This window comes from Dipodomys ordii, unplaced genomic scaffold (assembly GCF_000151885.1).
Source record: "Dipodomys ordii isolate 6190 unplaced genomic scaffold, Dord_2.0 Scaffold43, whole genome shotgun sequence".
NCBI classification, from domain to species: domain Eukaryota; kingdom Metazoa; phylum Chordata; class Mammalia; order Rodentia; family Heteromyidae; genus Dipodomys; species Dipodomys ordii.
In genome coordinates this window covers 1,624,112-1,647,316 of record NW_012267259.1, presented here as the reverse complement: position 1 = coordinate 1,647,316, position 23,205 = coordinate 1,624,112, and the positions used below count along the sequence as shown (strand labels likewise).

The 23,205-nt window shown below is 36.9% G+C and overlaps 1 protein-coding gene across 1 annotated transcript in view; it reads left to right on the top strand.

Annotated features, from left to right (window-relative positions):
• Dym (dymeclin) overlaps window positions 1-23,205 on the top strand; it is a 149,842-nt gene that overhangs the window by 93,783 nt on the left and 32,854 nt on the right. Inside the window, exon 9 of the mRNA XM_013018882.1 lies at window positions 20,162-20,344. Within this exon, the coding sequence (XP_012874336.1) occupies window positions 20,162-20,344 (183 nt within the window). The remainder of the gene's footprint in view (window positions 1-20,161; window positions 20,345-23,205) is intronic.

The window sequence follows — 23,205 nt, the reverse complement described above, 5'->3', positions numbered from 1 at the left end:
CCTCCCTCCCTCCCTCCCTCCCTCCCTTCCTTCCTTCAAGCTAGGGGTCTTGTGACTGTTGTACATAGCAGAGTTTTCATCTTCTAGAAACATGGGATAGATTTGCTGTGGAGCAGTAGTCTGGAGTTTCTAGGAACAGATATTAGAGTTAATGAAGATTCCTAGGTATCCCTAACTTTCAGGGCTGGTAGGCATGAATCTTCATGAAATTGAAAATTGTAGTCCCCCCCCCCCCCAAGGTGTCAAGAGGCACTAGTGGACCTGTACTGAGTTCATGCCAGGTCCCCTCTACCCAAAGGTGTCTCCAATCTGGGTTACACCCTAGAGACCTCTCAGTTGCCTTTTCTCATCTCCTGTTCCTGGGTTCCAAATTGACAAGGTTGGATTCCAGCCTGATTATCAGGTTTGTGGTAGATTATAGCTTAGTGTGACTTTAGACAAGTTCTTCAACTTTAAAAAATTTGATTACTATCAGGGCTCTGATGGCTTATGCCTATAATCCTAGCTACTTAGAAGGCTGAGATGTTAGGACCTTGAAAGTCTGTAGACTTTTATTTCTAAATAATCACACACAATCACACATGCATGCTTACACACACACACAAAAAGACTTGAAATGGAGCTGTGACTCAAGTGGTAGAACACAAGCTCTGAGCAAAAACGTTTAGGGACAGTACCCAAGAGTTCAAGCCCCAGGACTAGCACATGTACACACACACACACACACACACACACACACAAACACACACACACACACACTTAAGTTATAACTTTGATAAACATAAGACCTTTTATACAGGTTGATTATGAAAACATGAGATACTGTATATAAAATCACTTCTAAAACTATAGGTATAAATATCTGTACTAAAGCTCTACTGGTAATGTTGAAATAATTAGAAAGAAAATAATTTAATTAGAAAAAAGTGATCAGAAAACCTGGACACACTTATATAATACAGTTTGAACATAAGAGGCTGGAGGCATGGCTCAGTGCTTGAGCACCTGCCTAGCAAGCATGAGGTCCTGAGTTCAAACCACAGTGCTGTAAAAAAAATTTTTTTTTAGGGCTGGAAAGGTGGGTTAGTGGTGGAGTGCTTGCCTTGCATGCATGAGGCCCTGGGTTCAATTCCTCAGCACCAGATAAGCAGAAAAAGCCGGAAGTGACTCAAGTGGTAGAGTACTAGCCTTGAGCTAAAGATCTGAGGGACAGTGCCCAGGCCCAAAGTTCAGGCCCCCAACCGACAAAAAAATTTTTTTTAAAAAAAACCTAGGTATTTAAAAACTTAAGTTGGTATCTTTTTTGGTCTTCCTAAGCTTTTAAGTTATGTCAAAACATGTTTCGAAAACATTGACTAATTACATATTCTTGTCAAATTTTTGCTATTTCTCCAACTGACTTTTCATTTTATGTGGTGCAAAATTTGGCCAATAACAGTTTGAAAGGAAAATTTGATTGCTAAATAGATATTTCCACAAGAGATTTTTGCCTTTCTTCGTAAATGAACTTGCCTTGACAACAATCACCATGGTATCATTTCTTAGGCACTATTTTCTCTAAAAGGTTATTATGTTTGCTTTTGTCAGTTGTTTATAAAATTAGCCAAACATTTTAATGGAAAAGATTTGATACTGACCTAACCTGAATTACAATAAATATTTCAAACTTTCAGTTAGTCAAAGATATTAGTAGTGTTGGTAGTTTTACTTTGAGTTGCTAAAGCAATTACCATTTTTATCTTACTTTAATCCACAAGAACTTACTCCATTAAAATATTGTATTGAACAAATGGAAGACTTTTTTTTGGGGGGGGGTCCAGTTGTGGGGCCTGAACTCTGGGCCTGGGCGCTGTCCCTCAGCTCTTCAGCTCAAGGCTAGCACTCTACCACTTGAGCCACAGCGCCACTTCCGGCTTTTTTTCTTATGTGGTGCTGAGGAATTGAACCCAGGGCATGCAAGGCAAGCGCTCTACCACTGAGCCTCCTTCCCAGCCCCCAAGTGGATGACTTTTATCTGTATGATTTGTTATGCTCTAGGGGAGGAACTATGGTTCTAAGGTGGGCTAGTATAAAAAAATACTATAGGCTTGGCATCTTAATTGAGTGACATTTGTTTCCTTACAGTTCTGGAAGTTGGGATAGGCAAGTATCAGATACTAGCATATTTAGTTGTGATGTAGTCCCTTTTCCTAGCTTGCATATGATCTTTTTGTTGTTTCCTCACATGGCAGAGAAAGGAAATTCTGGCATTCTGGTGTTGATTTCTCTTTTTTTTTCTTTTGTTTTTTGTTTGTTTGTTTGTTTTGTCCTGGGGCTTGAATGCTGGGCCTTGGTGCTGTCACTGAGCTCTTCAGCTCAAGGCGAGCACTCTACCACTTAAGCCACCGTGCTACTTTCAGTTTTTCTGGTGTTTAATTGGAGATTAGACTCTCACAGACTTTTCTGCCCAGGCTGGCTTTGAACTGTGATCCTGAGATCACAGCCTCCTGAGTAGCTAGGATTACAGGTGTGAGCAACTGGCACCCAGCTTGATTTCTCTTCTAATGGTAGCTCTATATTTATGGTTTTATGTAAACCTAATTGCTTCCCAAAACCCTAACTTTCTAGTCACACTGAAAGAACTTCAACATGAATTTTGGGGGTGATCATTTAGGGGTTTTTGATTTCATTTTTGGCTTACTTATAATGAAATATTTGAGGAAGACTATTACATAAGAAAAAAAGATGTTTGTTTCAATGATCTGGAGATTAAAATCCAAAATCTGGTGGGCCCTATCGGTTTTACTTCTAGTGAGAGATAGTATTGTTCTTAGGTGAGTCATCATGTAGCAAGAGATAGGGGATGTCCATTTTGTCTTTTCTTGCCTTTTCTCATTTTCTTTTCAAATTGATGTATATTCAGTGTACACAGGAAGTTCATTATAACATTTTCATATACCATGATCATAGTTACCCCTCTTATCCTTCTCTGTCTCCCCCTTTCCTCTTTCTTGTCCACCTTGTTGCTTTACTCATAACTTCTGCAATGAGAGCAGATATGCAATATTTGTCTTTATGGAACTGGCTTATTTCACTTATGATCTACACTTCCATACATTTTCCAACAAATGGTATAACTTAATTCTTCTGAATGGCTGATTTTAAACTATGATTTAAAATTATGTTCAGCACATTTTCTTTTTTCTTTTTTTTTCTCTCCTCTTTCTCAACCCCCCCCACCTCGAACTCAGGGCCTGGGTACTGTCCCTGAGCTTCTTTTGCTCAGTGGTAAGGACATTAGCTGTAGTACTTTGCTTTTAGAAGGGAAGATTTTGGAGCCAGAAGCTTCAGAAATTTTGTCTAAGTAATTAGTATTTGACTTAAGCTAGATTTGGCGGGGGTGGGGGGGGATGGGGGGGCGGTTATGGGGCACTGTCCCGGATCTCTTCAGCTCAAGGCAAGCACTCTACCTCTTAAGCACAGCGTCACTTCTGGCTTTCTGGTAGTTAATTGGAGGTGAGTTTCACAGACTTTCCTGCCAAGGCTGGCTTTGAACCACCATCCTCAAATCTCAACCTCCTGAGTAGCTCGGATTCTAGGCTTGAGCCACTGGTGCCTGGCTTGTTTTTCTTTTTTTGACAATAGTCATTCTGACTAGGGTGAGGTGGAATCTCAATATAGTTTTGATTTGTATTTCCCTGATAGCTAAATACATTCAACATTTTATTCATATGCTTATTGGCCTTTGTACTTCTTCATTCTTCATTCAGTGTCTATTCAGCTCAGGTACCTATTTTATTGATTAGATTATTTATTTTGGTGTCTATGTGTTTTAGTTCTTTGTATAATTTTGAAAATTAAGTCTTCTGTGGGATAAATATCTGACAAAGATTTTTTTTTTGACAAAGATTTTCTAAAGAGTCTAAAGACTGTCTTCTCATTGTTGTTTCTTTTGTTATGCAGAAGTTTTTTTTGGTTTGGTGTGTGTGTGTGTGTGTGTGTGTGTGTGTACATGTACGTGTGTGTGTGTACGTGTACGTGTGTGTGTGTACATGTATGGGTGTGTGCCAGTCCTAGGGCTTGAATTTGGGGCCTGGGTGCCATCCTGTAAATTTTTGCTCTAGGCTAGTGTTCTGCCACTTGTGCCACAGCTTCACTTGTGACTTTTTTCCTGGCTGGCTTTGAACTTCAGATCTCAGCTTCCTGAGTAACTAGGATTATAGGCATGAGTCATTGGAACCCAGCTGTGAAAAAGTTTTTAATTTGATACATTTGCAGATTTTTTTTAAGATTTCCTGAGCTATTAGAGTCCTGTTCAGAAAGTCCTACCTAATACTTTATCTTCAAGTGTTTTCCCTGTGCTTTTCTGCAGTAGATTCAGATTTCCAGGTTTTATATTAAGGTCTTTGAACTATTTTGATTTGATTTTTGAATAGCTTCTTATAAAGACACCAATATTTAATCATGAGGACTTTACCTTATTGAACTAATCCCAAAGCTACACTATACTTGGATTAAATGTTTATTCTCTTAACTATCAGTAGCAAATGACTTTGGAGAGTAACCTCCTGCATGAATTTAAAGAAGAAATGATAGTCAAATTATAGCATCACAAGTTGTTGGGATATTAAACTCTTGATGACTTAAATTCCCCATTGTAAAATAAGAATAATACAGTAGTCACGGCCATAGTCATGGTTTCACTTTCTGAAATTTCATTTCACCTACAGTGAGTTGCAGTCTGAAAATATTAAGTGGAAAAGTGTAGAAATGAACAGTTCATAAGTTTTATATCATGTGCCATTCTGAGTAGTGTGATGAAAGCTCACAATATCCTGCTCTTGCCTGCCCAGGATGTGAATCATCCTTTTGTCCAGTGTATCCATGCTGTATATACAGTGTCACTGCCCATTAGTTACTAAGTAGCTGCCTTAGATATCCAGTTAACTATTATATCCTTGTGTCTAAATAAACCTTATTTTATAAATGGTGGACCCAAAAAGTCGGAGTCATGCTGTCAACACCCTGGGTATGCCAGACAGAAGCTGTACCTTTTTCCTTTAAGACAGGTGAAAGTTCTTGATTTAATAAAGAAAAATATATAAGCCAAGCCTGCTAAGATCTATGGCAAGCATGAATCTTTTATGAAATTATGAGGAAGGAAGGGGAAATTAATGCTAGTTTTGCTGCCACACCTTGTACTGCAAAAGATACGTCAAGTGTGATAATTGTTTGAGTAACCTAGTAGACATCATACATATGCATATAGGGAAAAATACTATCTGTGAGGTTAATAGGATCTGTACTTTCTGGCATCGCTTGACGATTGTGGAACATATCTGCTACAGGTAAAGTGTTACTACTCTGTCTTCCTCTGTAAGATTACTCAGGAAATCAAAGGACAGAATGGACAGGAAAGAAACTAGCACCTCATAGGAACAGAACAAATGGTCATTAATATCATTAGCAGCAACATATCACCTGATATTTAAAATGTAACTTCTGCTTTAAAATGCTGAAAAAGGGGGGAAAAACCTATGAACTCAGTGACTAACAGGGTTATTCACAGTTTTAATGTAAATAATGAACATATCAGGTGTTTATTATATACATTATGTATTTGCATTGTATCTTTTTTGGGGTGCTAAGGATAGAACCTGAGGCCTCCTCCATGATAGGCAGACACTGGCACAATGCTACACTCCTGGGCCTATATTTGTATTGTTTACTGTTATATATTATAATACCCATATAATATTATACATAACAATTATGCAGTCATGCCTTACCTAACAATGGGAATATATTATTTGTAAGTAATGTGTCATTAAGTGATTTTATTATGCCAACATAGAGTTATAGAATTCGCATACATAAACCTAGACTAGCTTAATGTAACACATCGAGTCTGTACACTTTGTGTGTGTGTGTGTGTGTGTGTATGTGTGTGTGTGTGTATGTGTGTGTGTGTGTGGTAATTTTTTGTTTTTAGGGCCTTGGTAAACAAAACTACACAGGATTAAATCAAGTACAAGAGAATATGATGCAGTCAGGAGACTTGGTAGACATGAGATGTATGAGACTACTACTGGTGTCACACAGCATACTTAGTAAACATTTTTCGATCAAAAGTATATATAGTACAGTAAATACAAAGATTAATGACATCATTTTTATCATTATTAAGGATCATGTACTATATATAATTGAATTGCTATGCTATAGTGCATTCAGTTTGTTTATATCAGATCTCCACAAATGTAACACAGTGCCCTGAACATTATGCTGGTTGTATTGTCACTAGGCATTAGGAATTTTTCAGTTCTTACCATGATCTTGTGAAACTCATTATGTATTTGGTTTGGTTATATGGTGTATCACTGTTATAGACACTTCAGATAGTCACTTAAAGAAATATGTTGAAATTTTCATATTGTGAAGAGAAATAGATTATAACATTTATAAAGATTTTCTTTTCTTTCCTTTTTTTTTTTTCTTTCGGTCGTGGGGTTTGAACTCTGGGCTTGGGTGCTGTCCCTGCACTCTTCAGCTCAAGGCGAGCACTCTACCGCTTGAGCCACAGCACCACTTCTGGTTTTCTAGCGGTTTATTGGAGATGAGAATCTCATGGACTTTCCTGCCTGGGCTGGCTTTGAACTGTAATGCTCAGATTTCAGCCTCCTGAGTAGCTAGGATTATAGGCAAGAACCACCGGTGCCTGGCTTATTCAGATTTTCTTTGAGTCTGTCCTTCATTAATCGTGTCTTTTACTACATTTTCAAGCATTGTAATTGCTTCTAATATCTGAAATAGTGGTGAAATGAGGATGAGTTGTCTGAAATTTCTTTTGTGTTTTAACAAAGCTGTAATACGATTAAAATTGAGTAGGTAATATTCTCAAGAGCCAAACCCAATTAAATATGTTCTGCCAAACTGCACTTTCCATCACAAATACTGAGGTTCTGCACAGTGCCTTCTGATAGCAGGTTTTTCCAGTTGAATGAGCCACCAAAAATGTTATTTTTCTTTTGCTTGCAATTATGGGTGTCCAAAGCATTTTGCAAGGCCAAAGTAGTGATTATTTAGGCAAATGCTGTAACAGAAGTTAATAAAGTAGAGCTTAAAGATTAAAACTCATTTTTCCCAATTGTTGATTTTGAGAACATTATTGAATTCATTATGACAAGTAGGGTATCCAGTAGTTGTAATTTATTTTATATAACAATTATTTTTCTCCATAGTTTTGGCATTTTCTGGAGTGACTCATTGAGAGAAAGAAAAACTGCAGTAAGAGAAAAAGTATGTGACGCTCAGAAACAGGCGCAGATGTGAAAATAACTCATGTTTTAATGAAAACATTTTGAATTTTCTAAAATAAAGTACCTTAAAAGTAGAATTATTTTATTTTATTTTTATTTATAATACTTGGTAGACTTTACATATCAAATGAAAGAGCAACCTCTTTCCATTTTTCTAATTATAATTCTTATGACTTAAAAATACAGATAATTTCATTTTACTGTTTCCTTGGAGTATTGCCTTGTAGGGAAAAGTACAATAAGAATTTAGAATAATGTCTACAATGTAAAATGACTGTAATTACTTGTAAAGTAGTAATGTTGCTTGAAGTAGAATAATGATATTAAAAATAAACTGTTAGGGCTGGGAATGGGCTTAGTGGTAGAGTGCTTGCCTAGCATGCATGAAGCCCTGGGTTCAATTCCTCAGTACCACATACACAGAAAAAGCCAGAAGTGGCACTGTGGCTCAAGTGGTAGGAGAGGCTAGCTTTGAGCAAAAGAAGCTCAGGGACAGTGTCCAGGCCCTGAATTCAAGCCCCAGTTCTGGCAAAAAATAAATAAACTCTTAATTATTCCCTATTGTTTCAGATTTTAAATATTTTGATAGGTATAAATAATATTTGTCAAGAATAATATGTCAAAAATAGAGTTTTTTTGGGGGCAAACACTACATTTTATAGAATTTATTGCAAAGGTATTGAACAGGTTTTTTGTTTGTTTTTTTGAGACAGTCTCACAGTGTAACCCAGGCTAACCTGGAACTCTATATTTGATTCTACATAGACAATCAAACATACAATTCTTGTGCCTCAGCTTTCCTAAGTGCTGAGATTACATGCCTGAGCCACACCCAGCTAACATACAATTTACCTTCTTTTCCTCCTTTAATTTGTTAGATACTTGTAAACCAGTTTTCAGAAATGGCTTTGAAAGTCAGTATGCCAACCCTCTATTTTCCTCCTCAACAATTTGTAGGAAAGATTGATGGCCCTTTTATGTCCACAAATAGTTATTGAAAAAGTTCATTTATATTTACTATGAAAAATAGAACAATATAATCAATTTCAATTGAAATTCCAGTAATAATTTTCCAAAGCTTGCAACAAATGTTGTTTACTTTGTATTAATGTTTTAAACTGTGTTTGGAACTTCTCTAATGGACATTATTGTATTATGAGATTTAGAAATACTTGAAAATGGTAAAAAATTAATTTAAAAATAATATAAAGTGATGAGATTTATAGAATTTGAATCTTTGAAAATATAAATCTTATTCTTTGAAAGATGAAGCAAGTAAAGTTGATTTGTTTTTAAACTATTAAACTATTAAAACTTGTATCACTCAAGTAAGCTTAACATAATTAAGCAGTTGTTAAACTTACATTAATTTTAGTATGGGCTTTTTAAGTAAATTCAGAATAAGTTTATTTCATGTTATTTGATGACAGATTTTTTTTGATGACAGATTTTGTGAATGGTAGTAAAAGTATATTAAAGCTAATACAGTTGTGTGTGTGTGTGTGTGTGTGTGTATGTGTGTATGTGTGTGTGTATGTGTATGCATGTACCTGCCTTTGCCTGTGTGCCTGTCCTGATGCTTGAGCTCAGGGCCTGGGTGCTTTCCCTGAGCTTTTTTGCTCAAGGGTAGCACTCTACCACTTGAATCACAGTTCTACTTCTGGCCTTTTGGGTGCTTAACTGGAGATAAGTTTCACAGACTTTCCTGCCTGGTTATTTTCAAACCATGATCCTCAGACCCTAGACTCTTGAGATGTTAGGATTACAAGTGTGAGCCACTGGTACCTTGCTTGCAGGTGTAGTTTTGAGACCATCTTTTGTATGAATAAATAACTTTTTAAAAGTCTTCTATAAGTTGTTCAAAGATATTTGAAAAATAGAATTACTGTTTCTGCAGGTTACTTTGAAATACACTAATAAAACAAGTGGTGTTGATAGAAGAACTAAAGAATGTATAATGAGTAGGGATGTTATCATAAATACAGCGAAATGTTAATGTAAAGTCTAGGTTATGTACATATAGAAATTAACTATATAAATTTGCTTAATAAAATATTGGAAATGGGGAGAGAGCAAGGGAAGGAGTGACCTGTCCAAAAAGAAATATACTCATTACCTGACTTATGTAACTGTAACCACTCTATAATAACTATTAAAAAGAAAAGCAAAATATAAAGTTGGAAATGGAATCATTTTGAGAATGGACTCCTCCATTTCAGTGTGCCCATTAAAAACAAAGACATAAAAAAGCTATTTATTTGAACCTCCTTAATCTTTCCAGAAGTGCAAAGATAATTTCTGACCATTTATGGTTTGACTAGACCTTCCCTTGACCCCTTGACTGCAAGCTGATTAGCTATTTAAGCCTGGGAAAGTTTGTAATCTATCAAGCTTTTCCCCATCTGTAATAAAAAAAAAAGACTATTCCTTGTAGGATTATAGATAGTGTCTCTTCATTTTTCTCCTTGTGTACCATGGGCCTTGAAGGTTCATCAAATTTGACTGGATGAATGGTAGGGTGAGAGCTTCTACTCATCCTTCAGATTCATTTCTGCATAACGCCTAAGTTCCCACACTGGATAGAGGCCTCACATAGAAGGCCAAAATCCTTCTATGTACATTTCTTGTGTAACTGGGATGGAAGTTACGTATTATCATGCCCAGGTTTCATGGATTAAGAAGGGGATCTCATGAAGTTTTTGCCCTGGCTGGAATATACCTGTACTGTGAGTTTCCTTCTTAGGTATACCCTGATCAGATATTTATTTATGTGTAAAAGGAGAATATAAATGTTCAGCAGTATTGTTTGTAATAGTCTCAAAGTTGAAGCATATCAGATGACCATTGCAATGGATGGATGAAGTGTCTTATATGTAGCTGAAGGAACTACAGCTAAACATGGAAACCTGGATGACTCTTATGACACAATTTTAAATGGAAAAAAAGCAAGTTACAAGAGGACACATACAGCATTAAAGCTGGAGATTAAAGCATTAAAGCATGGAGATATCTGTATTTCAAATGCTGAGAAAATTAAGCTTTATTGTTTAGTGTTGTCTCTATAGTGGTGAAACTGTAAAGAAAAGTGAAGAAATGAGGCGTAATGGTGTATGTATGGTCATTATCCCCACACTCAGAAGGCAGATGCAGGAGGATCTTGAGTTCATCCCCAGCCTGGGCTATATACTGAGTTCAAGGCCAGCTTCAGCTACATAGTTACACCCTGTCTGAAACAAAATAAAACAAAAATGATTACTAAATAATTGTAAGTAGTATTTCATATGGAGGAAACAGCTCTACTTGCCCATCTTATTTTGTCATAGGAAACATCAGCAGTATGAAAATAAACTATATCACTATATATTTGAAAAGTATGAGTTCTAATAAAGAAAGTCCAAGTAAGTCCAAGTTACCCTTTAGTAATTTCAGATCCTGACTTAATCACACCAGTAAAGTAGGCAATGTTTTTTTTGCCATAAAGCAGCAGGTTATTTTCCTTGTTCCTTTGGCTCTATGAGTAATAACACATGTTTTTAGGTATCCTGCTGCTTGCTTTCAGAAAGAGAATGTTTTGGGAAGATTGTCAGTACTTCTGCCAATTCTCATGTTGTTACTCATGATGTGGGCACATTTTCTCCTTAGCTAAGTGAAAGAAGGACATACAGGACAGGGTGTGGAAGGCAATTAGCTGTCCCTTTATCTCAAGTAGAAAGAGCATGTTCTGGGGACACTACAAGGGTTTTACTCAAATGTGGTATGGCAGTGACTAGTATTGGACACTCTCCATTTTAGCAGACTATGTGAGCACCAAGAAGAGAAACATTCCCAGTGTTGTTTGCAGCCAAATATAATCTATATTTTTCTTGAAAGGTTACAAGTAGAAGTGGCCTGCACAAACGTGCAGGTAGAACTTTTAAAGTGAGTTCATGTTCTCATCTTTCTCTTTTGACTCCAATGATATTGTGATGGCAACCACAGGTTACGTTAGGAATGGCAACCAAACACAGTGAATCAACAAGAGAAAAAGAACCTGGTGCTTAAGAACCTTGAAGCAGTGCACACACCCTGCAGTACCTCCTTTTGTGTTTGTCATTCTTTTTTCATCATTTCTTTTTTTATTGTTGTTGCTGGTCGCAGGGCTTGAACTCTGGGCTTGGGCGCTATCCATGCGCTCTTCAGTTCAAGGCGAGCACTCTACCGCTTGAGCTACAGCACCACTTCCATCCATCCTTTTTTATTTGCATGCCATTCAGGTCTGTTACTAGCCAGTCTTACTTTAAATGCACCCTGAATAATAACACACAGGAAGTGAATACAGGGCCTAGCTATATTACACTAGCTTTCTAGCATGGGTTTTTTGTGACATTGCCATTTAACATCATTGCAAGCAGAAAAGTGGCATGAGAAAGAGCCATGTACTTCTTCCTCTGCTACCAACTTCTGTTCTTAGTCTCCTGTTATTCTTGTCATAGTCTTCCTAAAATTAGGCATTTACATATCAGGTAAAAGAAGCAACACAAACCTAATCTTTTATTGTACATAAACCATAAATCCTGAGAATCATGGCAATTTACACATTGTTGAAAAGCCATTAGAGCCCTTTTCAAGTGCTGTTTAAGCTTAGCTGTAATAGAAGCTAAGGCAAATGAGTATGTAACTATTGTGCAAAGGCTTAGTTTTATATTTTATATTCTAAATTTATTCTACTTCAGCAGATATATCCATATTTGTTTTATTTCTAAGAAGATGTTGTTACATGTGATTTTAATTACTTAATTAGCCTCTTTAAAATCTTAATGTGAAGTTAATGGCCCAGAAAATGTACCCATGTTTATTTTGTGACTTTACTTATTCCTAGCATGACATGGACTGTCATTTCCAAGAGTTCATACATCCTGCTTGAAAAATCAGGGTATTTGTACTTTGGATCTAGTTGAGTTTCTGAACAAACAAGACTTTTCTTTTTCATCTTTCAGAGTGATATGATCTTTTTAAAACCCTGAAGTCTGGACTTCAACTTGTTAATTTAGAAATGGCAACTATCATTAAATCTCTGCTTTCCGATAATTTTTATGATCTGAAATTTTACTTTGTTCTTCTCTTATGAAATTCTTGTCCAACATGTTGGAACTCTTCATTCTATTCTTCATGTTTCTTTTTTTTGTTGGCCCTGGGGCTTGAATTCTGGGCCTGGGCGCTGTCCCTCAGCTCTTCAGCTCAAGGCGAGCACTCTACCACTTGAGCTACAGCACCATTTCCGGTTTTCTGGTAGTTTATTGGAGATAGGAGTCTCACGGTCTCTCCTGCCCGGGCTGGCTTTGAACCGTGATCCTCAGATCTCAGCCTCCTGAGTAGCTAGGATTACAGGCGTGAGCCAGCAGTGCCCGGCTTCTTCATGTTTCTTAATCTCATTAGAATATCCATTTCTGCCTCATCTTCATTTTGGGTAATTTTATCAGATTTAGTTTTCGGTTCAGTCCACTAATTTTTTCATCTATCTGAGCTACTATGAAATTTTTACATGGTGGTTTCAAATGTTTGAGTTATAATATATGCAATTATGTATGCATCTTAATTGTGCAACTTGATGCACATACAAGTGAGATTGAAAGGTAAGAACTCTTAATGTATTATTGAAGAGGTAAGGTTAAAGTATTGGCTACTTTGCCACAAATCATTTAGTTGGAGTGGTATTTAGAAAGTTGCTCAGAGTAGGTTGAGGGGAGAATGGAAATTGAATGTAGGCAGAAAATAAAAGCAGTTAATGAAAAGTGACATGGAATCTAGTGAGGTTATTTTTTCAAGCAGGAAAATGGCATACCATATTTGTATTCTGTGATAGAAATGACTCAGTTTAATGTAACAGATACTTATTATATATTTGCATTTTATAGAGTTGACATTTAATTAGTGATGGGGAAATGATAGTTTAAAGGCATCATTTCCTTGAAAAAGGTATATTTCACTCCTTTTATAAGTGGTTGAAAAGAGTGTGTATGTACATGTTATAAGTGATTGTATAAATTTTTCAGGTAGAAAGACAAAGTAGTTCTCTTCTAGTGGTTATAATTTTTCAGGTTTTTTTTTGTTTGTTTGTTTGTTTTTGCCAGTCCTGGGGCTTGAACGCAGGACCTGGGCACTGTCCCTGAGATTCTTTTGCTCAAGGCTAGTGCTTTACCACTTGAGTCACAGCTCTACTACTGGTTTTTGGGGTAGTATATTGGTAATAAGAATCACATAGACTTTTGCTAAAGGCTTGAACTGGGGGCTTGAACTCAGGGCCTGGGCACTGTCCCTGAGCCTCTTTTGCTCAAGGCTAGCATTCTACCACTTGAGCCACTGCGCCACTTCTGGCATTTTCTATTTATATGGTACTGAGGAATTGAACCCAGGGCTTTATACATGCTAGGCAAACTCTCTACCACTAAGCCACATTCCCAGACCCAATTTTTTAAAGAAAGATAATACTAGAGCCTGGAGGTTGAGGCTTATTGGGGGAAATGAGAGAGCAGTACACAAATAAGCTCTCCTAGGTTTTTAGGCTTTCTGGACACAGCTTTGGAACAAAGAATAGGTGGTTTTGTAAGGCACAGCTGTGCAGTGGCATAGCCATGCACAGAAGAGAGGAATGTAATACTAACGAAGACTTCACTTGCAATTAAGGCCTTGTGATGTTCACAGGGTGATACTTTGCATTGTTGGATTTTCCTTAGCTGAAGCAGTGAATGGTTAGAGTAGGTTGAAGGTTGTTGGCTTATGATTCTCTTCCATCATTAACATGCTAAGTGCTATGTTTCGTTGGGGTACTTCACTGTCAGTAGAATAAAGATGACATATGTATTGCTATTAATGACCAAGGTCATGGGGAAATGTTAAGTTGACAGGACTTGTTTTGTTCCTCTTTGTCCATGGTTTTGCTTTCTGTGATTTTAGGTTATCTGTTGTCAGTTGTAGTCTAAAAATAGTAAATAAAATTATTTAAAAATAGTAAAATAAAATTCCAAAAATAAAAAATTGTTTTCCCCAGAGTAGATCAAATCAAATATTGTCAAATGCTAATTTAAAATAACTTCTATTAGGGCTGGGAATGTGGCTTAGCCATAGAGTGCTTGCCTAGCATACATGAAGCCCCTGGTTCAATTCCTCAGTACCACATAACCAGAAAAAGCCAGAAGTATCGCTGTGGCTCAAATGGTAGAGTTCTAGCCTTGAGAAAAAGAAGCTCTGGGACGGTGCCCAGGCCCTGAGTTCAAGCCCCAGGACTGGAAAAAATTAAAATAACTTTTATTATAGTATATTGTTATAATTGTTCAATTTTAATTATAAATATTTTACTCTGCCTAATTTATGTTAAACTTTGCCATAGATATGTATGTGTATATAGGGAAAACACAGGTTTTAGAAGTAGTTTTAGGTATCTACTATGTATTTAGAACATATTTCTATGGATAAGATGGTACGCTACAGTTAGCTACTTAGAGGAATGTTTATTTTTCTATACATCGATGTTTCCAAAACTTCAGTCATATCCACACAGCTGCCATGTTTTGTTTTATATTAGTGCAACTTGAATTTACTTTTTCACTTTACAGTGATTTAGGTTTCAGAATTTTAAACATATTATTTACTTTCAATAATATATGTTGGCTTGTTTTTGTGCCAGTCCTGGGGCTTGAATTCAGGGGCTAAGCACTGTCCCTGATCTTTTGCTGAAGGCTAGTTCTTTACTACTTGAGTCACAGCTCCACAATTGGCTTTTTGGGTAGTTTAGAGCTCTACCACTTGAGCCATAGTGCCATTTCTGTTTTTTTCTGTTTATGTGGTACTGAGGAATTGAACGCAGGGCTTCATGCATGCTGGGCAAGCACTCTACCACTAAGCCACATTCCCATCCCCCCCCAGGTTTGGTTTGTCTTTTCTTTTTTTTTGGTACTGGGGATCGAACCCAGGACGTTGCACTTGCTAGGCAAGCGCTTTGCCACTGAGCTACATCCCAGCCCCCAGGTTTGGTTTGAATTCATGAACTCATGATCCTCCTACCTCTACCTCCTGGCCTTGCCTCCATGCCTAGCTTTACTTATTTTATTCTAATACTAAGTAGTTAAGTTCTTAGAAATTATCAGATTGATATGCTATCATTAGATAGTTCTAATTGTATAAACATTTTATATTTCTAATATGCACATTTACAAATTAAATTAGAAATATTAAAAATTAAACATTTTTAAAAGCTTTTGTGTGCCACACTTTTGTTACCTGACATCATCAGTGGTCCAGTGTTCTATGCTTCATATTTCAATATAATGGTCAGCTCACCAAAGATTTTCTTAGGTGTTTAGTGGTGTGTGTGTGTTGGTACTAGGACTTAAACTCAGGTGGTGTGTGTGTGTGTGTGTGTGTGTGTGTGTGTGTGTGTGTGTGTGTGTTGGTACTAGGACCTCATACTCAGTATTTTACTCAAGGCTGGTACTTTACCACTTGTGCTATACCTCCACTTTTGGATTTTTGCTGGTTAAGAATTTCTTGGATTTGTCTGCTGGGGCTGGCTCTGGACCATAATTTTCAGATCTCAGCATCCTGAATAGCTAGGATTATAGGTGTAAACTGCTAGTACCTGGTCTTTATTTACTTCTGAGTGTGTGCATTCTTACATGTGCTTTGCACACCAGTCCTGGAGCTTGAACTCAGCCTGGATACCGTCCCTGAGCATTTTTGCTCAAAGCTAGCACTCTAGCACTGAGCCATAGTACCACTTCTGACTTTTTGGTGGTTAATTGGGGATATGAGGCTCTAAACTTTACTACCCAGGCTGACTTCAAACCATGATCCTCAGATCTTGGCCTCCAGGATTACAGGCAACAGTGTCACTGTTGCCTGGCTTGTAGTTTCCTTCTTTGAAGTCTTCCCTCCCTCCATATTCTCACTGGCTTCTATATAGTTATTTTAAAATTTGAATTTAAAAGAATTGTGGACAAAGAATTTTAGAAATTGTTAAAAAAAAACCTCAGCAATAACATCCAGAACATTATGGTGCATAATTACATTCATTGCAGCCAAGTAACTGTAGCTCATGCCTTTAATCCTAGCTACTCAGGAGGCTAATATCTGAGGATTGCAGTCCAAAGCTAGCCTGGACAGGAAAGTATGTGATATTCTTACCTTCAGTTAACTACCAGAAAACCAGAAGTGGAGCTGTGGCTCAAAGTGGTAGAATACTAGCCTTGAGCAAAAAGAGCTCAGGGACAGTGCCCAGGCCTTGAGTTCAAGCTCCACAACTGACCCCCCCCCAAAATATATACATATATATATTACTATATATATATTACATTAGTTGGATATTGTTCTGGTTTTTAATAGAGATCAGGCATCAGTGGCTTCATCAAGATAAAAGGCTGTATTTCTCTACATTAAAAGCCAGTCCTGGGATGCAGGCAGCCTTGGTGAGTTCATCTAGGTACCAGAGTTGTTGTTCTCTTATTTTTCTATTCCTTCATATATATCCTTCTGTATAAAACCATGTTTGGCCTCCACCACCTATGCCTGAAATGTAGCCATAGGGAAGAAAGGATATGAATATGATATGAATATTTTTCTTCTAAAAAGATATGGCCTAAAATGTATTTGCTACTCACAGTCTTTATCTCTCATTAGAATTTAGTCACATTGCCATGATTTCCTGCAGGAAAAGGTTGGGAACTGTAGGTCTATGTAGCTAAGTCCTGGCATATTTTATTTATCAAAAGGAAGGATGAGAACATGTTTGAGGTCAGATATCTAACTGCCATAGTGTTTTTCCTCGAATGCATGCTTACTGACATTATTGGTGAAACTGTCTTTACTTATTTTGCTATGATATTTTTCTTACATGGGAAAAGCATAGGCATTTCAAGAGTTAGCTTTATTTATTGGATCATTATGGCAGTTAAAATTGGTTTTTGGTTGTTGATATGCTTGTCTTCCCATTATGTTAACTTCCTCAAAGGTACAGAATAAGCTTTCTTTCTTTGTAGTTTTGTTCCTGGAATAGGGCCTCTATATGTAGCTTTCTTATTACTCTGACCAAAATTTTCCTGTTGTTAATATATTTTCTAGTGTATTTCAGGTTCAGGAAATGAATACAATCCTTTTAGTAGATTTTTATTGCTATGCTGACTGTGTTCATCATTTATTTTTATATAGTTCTGCATGAATAGTGTTTTGTGATACATGTTATATATAAGAAATCAATTATAGTTTAGCAAGTAGCATGTTTACTGATAAAAAAGACAATTTATCTTTATTTCTTCATGTCTTAAGAAAATATTGTTGGGCGTGTGTGTGTGTGTGTGTGTGTGTGTGTGTGTGTGTGTGTGTGTGTGTGTGTGTGTGTGTGTGTGTGTGTGTGTGTGTGTGTGTGTGTGTGTGTGTGTGTGTGTGTGTGTGTGTGTGTGTGTGTCCTGGGGCTTGAACTTAGGGCCTGTCTGCTGTCCCTGAGCTTTTTTGCTCAAGGCCAGTACTCTACCACTTGAGCTATTTACAGCTTATTGGTGGTTAAATGACAATAAGAATCTCACAGACTTTCCTGCTTTGAATGGCAGTTCTTAGCTTGGACTACAGGCATGAGCCCCCACTGCCCTGCTGAGTGTTCAGCTTTGAATTAAACTTTCTTCATACTGGCGTTTTTCATACTGGAGTTAAACTCACGGCCTCTTACTTTTGCTCAGCTTTTTTGCTCACGACTGGTATTCTTTTCTTTTCTTTTTTTTTTTCAGTTGTGGGGCTTGAACTCTGGGCCTGGGTGCTGTCCCTCAGCTCTTCAGCTCAAGGCGAGCGCTCTACCACTTGAGCTACAGCGCCACTTCCGGTTTTCTGGTGGTTTATTGGAGATAGGAGTGTCACAGTCTCTCCTGCCCGGGCTGGCTTTGAACCGTGATCCTCAGATCTCAGCCTCCTGAGTAGCTAGGATTACAGGCGTGAGCCACCAGCACCCAGCACAACTGGTATTCTTAACCCTTGAGCCATGTCTCCAATTCTGGCTTTTTGCTGGTGACTTGGAGATAAGACTCTTATAGACTTGTTTGCTCAGGCTGGCAGATCTCAGATCTCAGCCTCCTGAGTAGCTAGGATTGTAGTTGTGAGCTGCTGGTGCCTGGTAAGTTAAACATTTCTTTTTAAGATGAGAGAACTTTTCTCTTTTGATTATTATATTTTTCAATCCTGTCACACTTTGTGTCTTCATCACATTTTTATTAAGTATATTCTTGTGTCATTACTTTAAAACACATTAAATCAACACAAGAATTTTTTTTAGCTAATTTCAGTACTTTTTAAAAAGCTTTAGCTAGATGATTTTTATTTTTCAAACTTACTTTGAAGACCCAAGGGATATAATTTAAAACTTTGGGAACCATCCTTAATTTGGCTTTTGGAAGAAATATACTGTAACTTTCCCTTGTTTTTCTGGTGGAAATTTTTTTTTTGTAATGCCAACAGGAAAATGCTATTCCACTAAGGTTCTTGGGTCATAGATCAGAGTCTTGGATCAGCAAAAAGAAATGAACTTTTGGAAGAATTCTGAGCCAATATTATGGGCCAGTCTAAACTACAATTTAGGCAATGGCAGGCTGCCTCAGTCTCCTTAAAAGGAAAAGCAACATTTAGTACCAATTATCAGGAGCAAAAAGGATCCTTGGTGTGTACACACACACACACACACACACACACACACACACACACAAACACATACACAAGATATAATGATGGGGGCTCTTTCTTTATACTCAGCTCTCAGTGGAGGAAGGAGGAAAGAGCAGAATGAAGAAGCAGTATGATAAAAGAGAATCCTTACTTTGTTTATGAAATCTGTTCAGGAACAGCCGACTCTTATTTCCCTAGTAATGAAGACAAGCAGCTATGAAGACCATCCAGAACCAATACTTGTATTTTATCTTGGAGAGCTTTTTTGTGATTGTTTTTGTTGCAGATTGAACCTTCTAATAGTGTTTTTCTTTGCTTGCAATCCTGGAACACACAATGATGGTTGCAGGGGAAGCAGTCACAGAGCAAACTCAAAGTGGAAGGAAGTGACCTAATTTTTATTTTAAATATTACCAATAAACAACATATCTTTCCCAAGGAAAATAATTAAGTTTGGCTTCTGGTTGTTACTTACTCAGATAATTTTAATCTTATTTGACATCCCAAGTTTCTCAACTGTATTATAAATTGTTTTGAATAAATTTAAATTTATGATATACAATTAACACTTATTAGTTGGTAATTTTTACCCAGATTTTTCTAATGAAAAGGAGGGAGTTCGTGGAAACTTTCTGTTTCTCTATGCTTTTTCTAACCCTGTAACCTCTTTCTTGAGTCTCAAGGTTCTTTACTTTCTCTCTTGTTATCCTGGCTCTTCTCAGTCCAAAGTCACTTGGATGAAACCTCTAATCTATCATTTACCCTGGAGTATTCTTCATATCTTTTTGCATTTTGTTCCTTTCCTTGCTCTTTTCTTCCTTTCCTCTTGTCCTCTCCCAACTTTTTCCCTTTCTTCTCCATACTGTGTCAGTGATACCAATGGGAGTATGTACAGTGCTTGCAGACATTGACCCCTATGTATTTGCATAATTATACATACAGAAAAATCTAGAAATAATATAAGAAAAATAATGATTATCTGTGGAAAATAGAAGTAAAATAGTATGTAATTATGGACAGATAATTATTAAAAACATTACTTGGGCAGTAGGAGAATTTCCAAATAATGTAGTTAGTTTTGCTCTTATAATAAGTATACCTTGAATTTTAAAGCATAAAAAGAATGAAATTTTGTACAGAAATATATGGTATTAGTGATGACAGTAATCCTTTGTTTTCTTCTCAAGCTGGTCTCTGGACTGTCTTCACATTAGGAGGTGTGGGCAGCAAAGCCACTGCTTCTCCAGAACTTTCTTCTCCTCTGGCCAACCAAAGTCTCCTGCTTTTACTGGTGTTGGCCAACCTGACAGATGCTCCAGAGGCACCAAACCCATACAGACAGGCCATTATGTCCTTTAAGAATACACAAGGTTGGTGAGGTTTTTTTTTCTCTTAATCTTCTTTCTAAAGAGGAGAGTGTTGTTTACTCCATATTGTTTATCTTATAGTTTTGGGGACGTGTGTTAACTTGTTTTTTTTCAAATTGGTTATGAAGAATTTCCTGTCAGTATTTTCAGGGAAGCCAAATAAATGCTAGAAGAGTTATTGAGGTCCTTTATATTTTCTAAACTTATATTTCTTTTGGAGATAATCAAGCTTGTACTTACTTTGGAGCATTCTGTCCTACCTATTAGGTATAGGAATTTAACCCATGAAGCCCAAAAATTGGTAGTTTTATATTTTCACTTAAATAATATATTTTAGCTGGGCATCAGTGGATCATGCCTATAATCCTAACTACTCAGGTGGTTGAGATTTGACGATCAAGGTTGAAACCCAGCCTGGGCAAGAAAATCCGAGAGACTCTTATCTTGATTTAACCACCAAAAAGCCCAAAATGAAGATGTGGTAGAGTGCTAGCTTTTAGCAAAAACAACTCAGAGATGGCTCACAGGCCCGAAGTTAAAGCCCCAGGACCAGCGGGGGGGAAAAAAAAAGAATCTGTTCTAATCAGAGTTTTATAGGATTAAAACTTAGGACAAAAATCAGCAAACCTTTTTCTGTAAAGCAGCAGTAGCATTGCATGGCCATCTGGTCTTTGTTGCAATCTCTTCACCCTGCTATTATTACCTGAAAGTATACATAAAAGACACTTGAATGAACAAGTATGGCTGTGTTTCAATAAAGCTTTATTTCTAAAATAGGTGGATTGCCTATGGGCTCTACTTACTAACCTCTAAAGTAGAAGAGGAACAGATGGTTCTTTGTGGAAACAGTAACATTCTATCCAGAGGTTATACTCTAAAAGGAAGATTACTATAGCAGTTACAGTATCAAGATGTAGCCAATAACTAAGGTGAGCAAGAAGTACAGTTCTTGAGCAGGAACAGAGAGGCTTCTGATTTCTAGATCCATTCTAACATACATTTCTCAAAGTTGAAATATTAGTGTGACAGTTGTATCTCTGCCAACTCTCCTATTATCATAGTCCGTTTGAGCTGCTATAATTAAATACCCAATAGTAGATAATTTATGAAAAAAAACAAATTGATTTCTTGTAGGTCTAAAGATGGAGAAATTCATAATCAAAACACTAGCAGGTTGGGTGCCTAACAAAGGTTCATCTCTGCCCCTCCTGTTGTGCCTTGAATGCTCTGTTCTCACATGGCATAAGCCTGAAGGACAAAAAAACTTTTTCTATGTGAAGTTCTCTTTCAAATTCCTTAATCAAAGATTTCACAAGGAAGAAACACTTAAGACTTAATCACCTCCTAAAAGCCATACCCCTTAATGCTACTGCATTGAAGACTAAGCTTCAACATAAATTTTGGAGGGAACACAGTCATTCAAACTGAAGCACAGAATAGTAGAAATCAGTAACAATTTTATGCATAAAACATGACAACTCATGTAGCCAGTAGTGATTTTTTTTGGTATTACACTCTTCTTAGTGATAATGTGGATCACTCGTTAATAAAGCACATTCTGGAGCTGAGCTTATAATATATCTCAATCACTTTAGAGTATGAAACATTTGGCAGTTTACATAATCTCTGTAAGTAAGTCTCAAGGACTTTGTCTATGAAGTGGACTTGATGTCACCTAATAACTTGTATAAATACCAGGTAAATGTAGAGTTTAAAATGATCAATTCAGGTTTCACTACATAGCAAGTATTCAGTATATAATTTCTAGCGTGATTACTTTTGCCACTCGGGCCAAATGTTAGTACATTTAGGGTTGAACCGTGGCTTCTAGGAGACAATAGGGTGAGACTAGAACTACTGACTTTAGAGTCAGATTGACCTGTATTTACACCTTAGTTTTTATTTAAAATACCAATGTTCTTATCTTTAAAGCAAGAATTATAATCTCTCCCTCACATGATTCTTTTTTTTGCCAGTCTTGGGGCTTGAACTAGGGCCTGGACACTGTCCCTGAGCTTCCTTTGCTCAAGGTTAGCACTTGAGCTTTGTGTGTTTCTGTGTACTAAGGAATCGAACCCAAGGCTTCATGTATGCTAGGCAAGCACTCTACCACTAAGCCACATTCCCAGCCCCCTCACATGATTTTTTTAAGAATTAAATGAACTTGTACACTAGTACAGACTCACTAAATTCATGCTGTTTTAGAAGAATCAACACAAATTTAAATTGTTGCTGTTATTGGAAGAAGCAACACAATACAAAGACTGTTACAGGTTTTACTTAGGGCCGATCCTGGAAAAGGTACTTAATCTCCCTAAACTTCCATTTTATTCTTTATAAAACTAGGTTAGAATAATGACATATTTGTTGTATGGATTAGATAAGGAATAATAGATGTAAAATAGCGGCTTGAAAGCTGGTTCATAGCAATTATTAGCTAGGAAGGTATAGCTGTTGTAAACACACATACACACATATGCATACACTTACGCCAGTGCAATCAGGTATAATCCTGTAATACAGTGTGTTCATAATCTTCTCTATTGTTTCATGTAAATTCTATAATACATATGTACTAGAGTACTTGACAGTACTTAGCCATCCCTTACAAATATATAGTTAGTCACGTGAAGCAATTATTTTGAAATTTAATTATAAATATTTCTAAATTACATGTTTAGGTGTTAAGTATGTAAATTATATGTTGTTTTTCCAGCCATTTTCTTTGGGAGTTGTTTAATAGAATTGGTGAATCTTGGGGCTGGGGAGGTGGCTCAGTGGTAGAGTGCTTGCCTTGCATGCCTGAGGCCCTGGGTTCGATTCCTCAGCACCACATAAGCAAAAAGAAAAAAAGCCAGAAGTGG